At 40.8% G+C, this 9,972-nt stretch overlaps 1 protein-coding gene across 1 annotated transcript in view; it reads right to left on the reverse strand.

Annotated features, from left to right (window-relative positions):
• Positions 1 to 5,631, reverse strand: part of LOC129644436 (multidrug resistance-associated protein 1-like) — a 95,157-nt gene extending 89,526 nt beyond the window's left edge. Inside the window, exons 1-2 of the mRNA XM_055570072.1 lie at positions 5,569 to 5,631; positions 1,996 to 2,057 (exon numbers count right to left, since the gene is read on the reverse strand). Coding sequence (XP_055426047.1) covers positions 1,996 to 2,057; positions 5,569 to 5,631 — 125 coding nt within the window. The remainder of the gene's footprint in view (positions 1 to 1,995; positions 2,058 to 5,568) is intronic.
• Between the last annotated feature and the right edge of the window lie 4,341 nt (positions 5,632 to 9,972).

Genomic DNA, 9,972 nt, shown 5'->3' on the forward strand with positions numbered 1-9,972 from the left:
TCCAAATGAACTTTTTGCCTAACCTAATATTTGTAGATCAAATTGGGCAATTTTGTTTCTACCAACTATAGAGCAAGGGGTGTTAAGTTAGAATGATACATTTAATTTCACATTATCATAAACTTTCTGTTATAGGAGAAAACATAAAGAAAGTTGTTGAATGTATAAAATTGGAAAAAATGAACTCTTCTCATTCAATATGATTTAATTCTTGTGTTAAAGCCCTCATTACATATTATAAATTATTCTGTAAGATAAACCACATTATATGCTTTACAAAATGATGTGTGTGTGTTTTAATAGGAGTATAAATAAGTATAAATGAGAAAATTTTCAGCAAAAAGCAGAATAGGTGGCTCAGATGGTAAGGAATCTGCCTGCAAGGCCAGAGACCTGGGTTTGATCCCTGGGTCAGGAAATCCTCTGAAGAAGGAAATGGCAACCCACTCCAATATTCTTGCCATTTCCTTCTCCAGAGGATTTCCTGATTCAGGAATCAAATCCAGGTCTCCTGCATTGCAGGCAGATTCCTTAACCATCTGAGCAACCCACTCCAGTATTCTTGAGTTTCCCTTGTAGCTCAGTCAGTAAAGAATCTGGCTGCAATGCAGGAGACCTGGGTTTGAGTCCTGGGTTGGGAAGATTCCCTGGAGAAGGCAATGGCAACCCACTCCAGTATTCTTGCCTGGAGAATCCCAGGGACAGAGAAGCCTGGTAGGTTCTCAGTCCATGGGGTCACAAGAGTTGGACACGACTGAGAGACTAAACCACCACCACTGGCATTCTTGCCTGGAGAATTCTATGGATAGAGGAACCTGGTGAGATACAGTCCATGGGGTTGCAAGGGTCACACACGACTGAGTGACTAATGCTGCACTGCATAGATAAGTATAAATGAGAGCATTTCCAGTAAAAAGTAAAATAACAAAACAGAACAAAGAAAGCTTGAAACGTGAACTCAAACTGACTTCTAACATCAGGTCAGTCTGCTCCTCCTACCTAGGTACCTCCTACTTGGATATCAAGCCTACCTGGCTTCCCTCTCCTTGAGCCTCAAATGTCCTCTCTGTAAATGCCTGTCTCATAGGGGAAAATTACATGAAATAAAATATATAAAATGGGTAAAAGTAAATAGCAGATACATGATTAAACATATATGTGTATATACATGTCTGCTGCTGCTGCTTAGTCCCTTCAGACGTGTCCAATTGTGTGTGACCCCATGGACTGTAGCCCACCAGGCTCCTCTGTCCATGGAATTCTCCAGTCAAGAGTACTAGAGTGGGTTGCCATGCTCTCCTCCAGGAGATCTTCCCAACACAGGGATTGAACCCAGGTCTCTTGCACTGCAGGCAGATTCTATACCATGGAGCCACCAGGGAAGCCCCATGTATATGTATATGTATATATGCATATGTATAATATATGTATATGTATATGTATATGTTGGAGAAAGCAATGGCACCCCACTCCAATACTCTTGCCTGGAAAATCCCATGGACGGAGGAGCCTGGTAGGCTGCAGTCCATGGAGTCACTAAGAGTTGGACATGACAGAGTGACTTCGCTTTCACTTTTCACTTTCATGCATTGGAGAAGGAAATGGCAACCCACTCCAGTGTTCTTGCCTGGAGACTCCCAGGGACAGGGGAGCCTGGTGGGCTGCCGTCTATGGGGTTGCACAGAGTCGGACACAACTAAAGCGACTTAGCAGATGTATATGTATATGTTCATTTTCACTTCCTAGTGCTAACAGGAATAGAAATAGTATAAATGGGCAGCCATATTGCAGGAGTATTAACAGTCTTATCTGTGGACCTAATTTCTGTGTTACTATTTGTCATATTTTTGGAATAAATCACATGAGAAGAAAACCTTTGCAAAGTTATTTTGTAAAAATATACGTGCTTAGATTAAAGTAATAACATGTAAGTGTCATTTCACTCAGAATTTTCCTCAATGTGTTACACTACAGATAAATTAGTAAAATTCTTACCTACTAAACCAGGAATAGGTCATCTTACTGAAGAATGAAGCACTTTTCTCTGGACTGCATCTCTAAAATAAATAAATAAATAACAGCTAGTGTATGAAGAAAATGCTTTTATTTTACATTTGAAATATCTTTGTCAGCAAGTGGAAAGTAAACATGAAATAATTTATATTTCAGCTATGTTGATAACATAATCTTTAATTAATACAATTAAGATATCCTTGGACAATGCATTAGAGGAAAATTAAGATTTCTTCTAATATTATGGCTTTTACATAGCAATAAACCATGTAGAAAAGGAAAACTATTTCTAAATTTCCTATTATTTCTTCTTTTTCTCTCTGTCCCTCTCTACATATGAATAACCACACATGTATATATATATAGCCTCTCAAACTAAAATGACTGTGTATATATGTATGTATATACACGCATATATATAAATACATAATTTAGCTTACATATATGCACAATAAAAGCTAAATTTAAAATGTTATTTGCTAAGTGAAAAACAGTTTTATCTTTCTTCTGATAAATAGGAAAACAATAGACTATAATAGGCATTTGGTTTACTCACTTCTGTGCAAATGCTTAATCACATAATTTGTATAAATGCATATATACATACATAATTATATATTATCACAATTATATATTATTTGGGAAGATTATAGTATTTCCATAATTCTCTTTCCATTGACCTGATAAATTTGACCAAAAGAAGAGGGGTTTAAAAGAGAAGGTCTCAAAGGCAATATTCTTACATTTTTTTAAGGTCAGCATCAATCTCTATTTTTACAAAGTTACACTAATCACAAAATTAAATTCACTGTTAGAAACTGTCCCATATTTAACAATTTTGCATTAATCCTCTCTAATCCAGTTCTGATTTCATATTTACAAACTGTTTACCGCATTAAAAAAAATTCTTATTCTAGAAGAATGAAACAGTATTTCATCCTGAACAGCAAAATATTCTTGGAGTAGGAAATGGTAACCTACTCCAGTATCCTTGCATGGGAAAGCCCATGGACAGAGGAGCCTGGTGGGCTACAGTCCATGGGGTCGCAAAAAGTCAGAGAAGACTTAGCAACTAAAGAATCCGCCTGCAATGCAGGAGACCCCAGTTTGATTCCTGGGTTGGGAAGATCCACTGGAGAAGAGATAGGCTACTCACTCCAGTATTCTTGGACTTCCCTATTGGCTCAGACAGTAAAGAATCCATCTGCAATGTTGCAGACCTGGATCTGATCCCTGGGTTTGAAAGATCCCCTGGAGAAGGGAACAGCTACCCACTCCAGTATTCTTGCCTGGAGAATTCCATGGACAGAGGAACCTGGCAGGCCACAGTCCATGGGGTTGCAAAATGTGGGAGACAAGTGAGAGATTTTCATTTTTCACAGCAAAATATTCTGATTAAAGATGAGAAAGCATAATACTCACTCCAAATCTGTTCTCTGAGTTATAGCAAATGATACACTATAAATCATTGCATATATATGTGTGTGTGTATATATACATACATATATATATGAAGAAGGAAATGGCAACCCATTCCAGCATTCTTGCTCAGAAAACCCCATGGACAGAGGAGCCTGGCAGGCTATAATCCATGGGATCGCAAAGAGTCGGATACAACTTATCGACTAAACAACAACTATATATATATATATATATACACACATACATACATATATATATAGTTGACCCTTGAAGAACATGGGTTTGAACTGCATGGGTCCACTTATATTTGGACTTTTTTTTCTTACCACACAATCACGGATTGATTGAACCCATGGATGAGGAACTTTAGACACAGAGGAACCACATATATGGATTGAGCATGTGTGTGTGCTCAGTCGTGTCTGGTTCTTTGCAACCCCGTGGACTGTAGCCCTCTAGGCTCCTCTGTCCATGGGACTTCCCTGGCAAGAATACTGAAGTGGGTTGACATTTCTTTATCCAGGGGAACTTCCTGACCCAGGGACCAAACCTGCATCTCCTGTGTCTCTTGCATTGGCAGACGAATTCTTTACCACTGAGACACCTGGGAATCCCACATACACGAAAGGCTGACTATAAATTACATGCAGATTTTTTAGTTTGAGGAGATTTGGCACATTTAACCTCTGTGTTATTCAAGGGTCAACTGTATTTTAATAAATTGCTATATATCCTTACACTGTTGTTTCAAGAAATAAATGCTATGACAAATGTAAAACATTTATCACACAGTGGCCCAAAACAACCATGCCAACAAGTGAACGATGATGTTGTCATAAATCTTGCTATCAAACACATTTTTTGGAAAATTAGTACATATATCAGTGAGGAGAATGTGTGAAAACTCTCTGATTAACTCAGTGGTCACATTTTATTTTATAGGGAGTTGCCAATTTGATAATTGGCCACCAATGTGAAGATCATATTCACATAAAAAATACACATATTTCTGTGCCCAACTGCAAATGGCTGCAAATACTTTGCAGCTTTTCCCATCCAGAGACTGATTCTATTTCCCACTCCTTGAATCTGGGCTAGCATTATTTCTTCTTTTGATTATGAGAATGCAACAGGAGTGATGTTAAGAGAACTCCAACTCTAAACTTCAAAAGGCTTGCTACGCTTGGAACCCTGAGTGCACCATGTGGCTGAGCCCAAGCTAGCCTCCTGGAGGGAGGCTACCTGGAGTAGAAATGACGTTCTCATCTGACAGCCCATCATCCTGACCAACAGCTTGAAGACTGCCCAACATACGGGACATTGGTCTTACATTATCCAGCCACCAGCCAACTCTCCAGCTGACAGTACATGTCTGAAAGAGCTCAGCAGAGATTGGCCAAGCTAACCCAATTGAGGCCATGATCCAGCTGGGCCAGGGAATCATCAGCTAAATAAAAAAATTTCAGGGCCAAAGTCTTGCAGAGCTAGTAGACAAGGTTACTTTAGCAGGCCAAGGACTGGGTATTTGACATTTGCTCTAGGTCCACTTTTCATGTGAAAGCATCTTATACAAGGTTCTTTGAGTACTCTGGTAAATAAACAGCCTCATTAGATGAAGGCCAGGCATCTTATACGGAAGTTATTACAGTGAATTCCAAGCATATTTACCTTCCAGAAGAAATATCAGGCAGGCAAAATATCTAGTAGAGGTAATTAAATCTTACCAAGTACCAGGCTGGGAGGGATTGGGGGCAGGAGGAGAAAGGAACGACAGAGGATGAGACTGCTGGATGGCATCACTGACTCGATGGATGTGAATCTGAGTGAACTCCGGGAGTTAGTGATGGACAAGGAGGCCTGGCGTGCTGTGATTCATGGGGTTGCAAAGAGTCGGACACGACTGAGCGACTGAACTGAACTGAACTGAACTGAAGTACCAAGAATGTACACATAGCTTCTCAGTAAATAATTACTGAATTCATAGCATGGGTCTCACTGAGTTTATTATCAACATATTGCTATTAAGCAACATCTGTGTTGAAAACAAGGATATGACAATTCTGTGAGTTTCCTTCAGTGTTTGAGTTCACTCCCATCCTCTCCACTGGACATTCTGTAGTCCTTGCAACTCACCTGTTCTCGCTGACACCACTTCCTCTGCAGACCTGATATCAAATGATTTCTCATTTCTTTCATCTTCACAAGCCTATTACAGGCTTTTGTTTTCTAAAAAGCCTGTTTTCTTTTTATTATCTTTGCACTTATCTAGCACTGGGTATATACTAGGCATCCTGTAAACGTGCCTTAATATTAATGCCGTGCTGCTATCTGTGCTAAGTCACTTAAGTCATGTCTGACTCTGTGCCACCCCATGGACTGTAGCCCACCAAGGCTCCTCTGTCCATGGGATTCTCCAGGCAAGAATACTGGAGTGGGTTGCCATTCCCTCCTCCAGGAGGTCTTATGGGCAATTTTCATTTGAATGGTGAGCCTGTTATTTTTATATTGTGATGGAGGAGCAGGAAGGTTAGCCCACAGCATAACCTGGGTCCAGGATTTAATGAATCATGTTGCTGGTGATCTTCTTTGGGTTCAACCTTGAGATGTAGCCTCCTGAGGATGTGGTTTGTGTGACTGCTACTGTTAACAATATCTAATAACCCCTAACTTCAGGAACTTCCTCTGTGGGTATTAGAGAATGATCCTGGGAAGAGTGAAGGAAGATATGGAAAAATGCCTATACAGGAAGTCTTACAGAGAAGGAAAACCATCTAGAAAGCAAAAGGGATTTATGCTTTTTAGAACTTAGGCTTTCCAATTGCTTATTATGTGTCAGATTCTGTTGTAAATACATGTATTATTAAATATAATGTGTCTTAGTGGTGGGAATATTTTTGTCAACCCAATTTTACAGAAGAGAAAACAAAGGCCCAGAGTTTAAAAAATAAACTTGGCCAAGGTTCTCCAACTGAGAAGCATAAGACATTGAACTGAACCCAGTAAGTTCATTCTATTTTCAAGTCATAATTCTACACCCTCAGCTCTACCTGTTATGTGCTGTTACTGTCTGCTGCTACTTAGAAACCCCTTTCTTCTTGTCCACTTCCTTGTACTTCACTTCTGCTGGCTAAATCTTACTTATGCTTGAATCATCTGGAGGATGTATTACCATTAGTGATTCCTCTCCTCCCATCCCTACCTCCAAGTCTCAATTTCTTGTTCTGGGTTACCAAGGCAAACTCAACAAATTCCTTACGTGAGATGCAAAGGCTCTTCAGACTTGTCCTCCCTGAACTTACCCTCACTCTTACCTGACTATCCAATAATTTGCCTACAGGTACTTTTTCCTTCCAAACTTATCTTCTCTGGAGGGTAGAAAATACTATGCTTCAGTTCAGTTCAGTCGCTCAGTCATGTCCGACTCTTTGCAACCCCATGGACTACAGCATGCCAGGCCTCCCTGTCCATCATCAGTTCCCGGAGTTTACTCAAACTCATGTGTATTGAGTCGGTGATGCCATCCAACCATCTCATCCTCTGTCATCCCCTTCTCTTCCCACCTTCAATCTTTCCCAGCATCAGGGTCTTTTCCAATCAGTCAGTTCTTCACATCAGGTGGCCAAAGTATTGGAGTTTCATCTTCAACATCAGTCCTTCCAATGAATATTCAGGACTGATTTCCTTTAGGATGGACTGGTTCGATCTCCTTGCAGTCCAAGGGACTCTCAAGAGTCTTCTCCAACACCACAGTTCAAAAGCATCAGTTCTTCAGTGCTCAGCTTTCTTTATAGTCCAACTCTCACATCCATACATGACTACTTGAAAAACCACAGCTGTGACTAGATGGACCTTTATTAGCAAATTAATGTCTTTGCTCTTTAATATTTAATATTTCCAGGGTCCAGCTCATAAAATGTTTTACATGAATAAATATGTGACTGAATTAATGCTAATCACCACCAATAAAATTTTTAAGAGGTTTTCTATTTATACGTCACTATGCCAGCCCTAGAAACTCAATCAGAAAGTCATGTTCTTGGCTTATAGGTTAGGCTGGGATTTTTATCTGAGCTCTACTATGCCAAAAATATAGTCTAAGTAGTAAAATATAACCATACAAGGTTTTCAAAATGCCTGAAAGTCATCAACTTAAAAAAACAAAAAAACTTGGTGTCATAGAAGTAACAAACAGAAAATGCTATTTTTTCAATCTTTTCTAAATGGATTCTTGGTCCAAAAAGCTATTGACATTGAGTAACACCTGATGCGAAGACCTGACTCATTTGAAAAGACCCTGATGTTGGCAAAGATTGAAGGCAGGAGGAGAAGGGGACGACAGAGGATGAGATGGCTGGATGGCATCACTGACTCAATAGACATGAGTTTGGGTAAACTCCGGGAGTTGGTGATAGACAGGGAGGCCTGGCGTGCTGCGGTTCGTGGGGTTGCAAAGAGTTGGATAGGACTGAGCGACTGAACTGAACTGAATAGCCAAGGAAATAAACAGTTGGAATCTTAAAGGAGTTCACTTGAATTTGGAGTGAAGAAATTGTTTGAGTTTATAATTTCCCATCACACCTGTTTGTAATTCACTGCCTTTGGCCACCTCTGAGGTTAGACTGATGATGTTAAACCAGTTTGCCTGACTAAGCGTGACATGTCTCAAGTTAAACAAACAAACAGAAAACCGAAAGGTATATTGTCCTAGTGGAGCTCTTGCACATTTTAAGGGACTTATTCAATACCTATACTTTATAGATTTAAAAAGAGTACATATAATTTGTCCTACTTTTAAAGAAATTTATAGTTTCATATGTAATTAATAGACTGTCTTATTGATTTGACACTTTAAGTTACTAACAAAAGCCAGGATGAGAACGAGATCCTCTGAATCTGAAATTTTTTTTCTTCCTTTTTAAGTACTACAGATCTAAGTGTGTTAGGCCTATTTCTAAGACCTATCTTGTGTAGTGATGAGAAGTAAAACAAGTAAGATATTTTTAGGAAATCGGACTTCCCAGGTGGGGCTAGTGGTAAAGAACCAGCCTGCCAATGTAGGAGATGCAAGAGAGGTGAGTTCCATCCCTGTGTCGGGAAGCTCCCTTGGAGAAGGAAATGGCAATCCACTCCAGTATTCTTGCCTGGAGAATTCCATGGACAGAGGAGCCTGGCAGGTTAGTCTATGGGGTCTCAAAGAGTCAGAGGACACGACTGAAGCGGCTTAGTACACATGCCGGCATACAACAGCAGAGTTCATGGCACATGACTTCCACTGTGGAAGAAGCACGTGTTACCACAGCGTGGGGGTAGGGATAGGGTGCCCGGGGGAGCAAGGCACAGTCAGATGTCCGCAGTTTCTGGGTTTGCCCCAGGCCTCGGGTTCTCAATATCATGTCAGTTGACAGAGTTTATTTATCCCGGGTCACTTCCTGTGGTTTTATTGGGCTCTACCACTGGTTGTAGAATTCCATCCAGGTCCATTCATTCTTTTCTCAAATGCTTGTTTCTGTTTACAGGGGGGGCCACTTATCCCTTCAAAGATGCCTCTTTCTCTCCTCCAGCAGCCACCTTGACTGAGATCTTGCTCGGTGAAGTTTCACACCATCCTATGGACAGATCTTAGCTCTTAAGACTCTGTGTGTGTGTGTGTGTGTGTGTGTGTGTGTGTTTGACTACTACGCATACAGGGATCTAAGACATCAGTTCATGTTTCAGGGTCTGCACAGTCAGCTCTCCCCACTTCCCTTCGTCCCCAGATTGGTCGGAAAACCTCCCCGCCTCTTCCACCTCCACCAAAGAGCTTTACCTGCGCCTCGGTGACCCGCTGGTAGAAGCCGCCCCATCTCCCCAGGATGGAAAACATGGTCCACGCGGACTCCCGGCGACGGGAAGCGGAGAGAGGTCCGGGCTGTCACTTCTCTTTGTGAGGGGACTGTCAATCGGCGTCTGTAAGGTGGAAGGACGCGAGCGCCCTGCCCGGGCGTGTCGGCAGTCGCCCAGCCCTTCCCCAGCCCTTCCCCCCCGCGCCTGGGAGGCGGCTGGAAAGAGGGAGGCACCCGGTGGGAAGTGGGACCTTCCTTAGAATCCAAATATCTCTGCCTTTTGGGGAACTTGTACTGGACTCAGTAATTCTCACTCCTCAGTTGCCAGGGTTGCACTGTTAGAAAATGTGTCCCTTTATAATAGAAATTCAAAGCTCTTTCCTCCCTGGGGTGACATTTATGTGTTTGCAAACAGAATGTTAATATCTGTCCCTTGTAGAAAACTGTTAAGGAGAACAGGTGTCAGTAGAATTTTACAGAGAGAATTTAATTGCAAGGGCTTTAAGATTAGAACGTTAAAAAAAAAAAAAACTAATGAAATACTTCTCATAGTATTAAGAAACAATGACAGTATAGAGAATCTAAATTTTACTTTTCAAATTAATCATAAGGCTATGTAATAAATGGAGTAACTTCGTAGTAACTAAGGTTAGCAAAGAACTAAGTGAAATATGATACATGACATATAAAGGGGGTTATGAAAATTAAGGACAGC

This window comes from Bubalus kerabau, chromosome 2 (genome assembly GCF_029407905.1).
Source record: "Bubalus kerabau isolate K-KA32 ecotype Philippines breed swamp buffalo chromosome 2, PCC_UOA_SB_1v2, whole genome shotgun sequence".
NCBI classification, from domain to species: domain Eukaryota; kingdom Metazoa; phylum Chordata; class Mammalia; order Artiodactyla; family Bovidae; genus Bubalus; species Bubalus kerabau.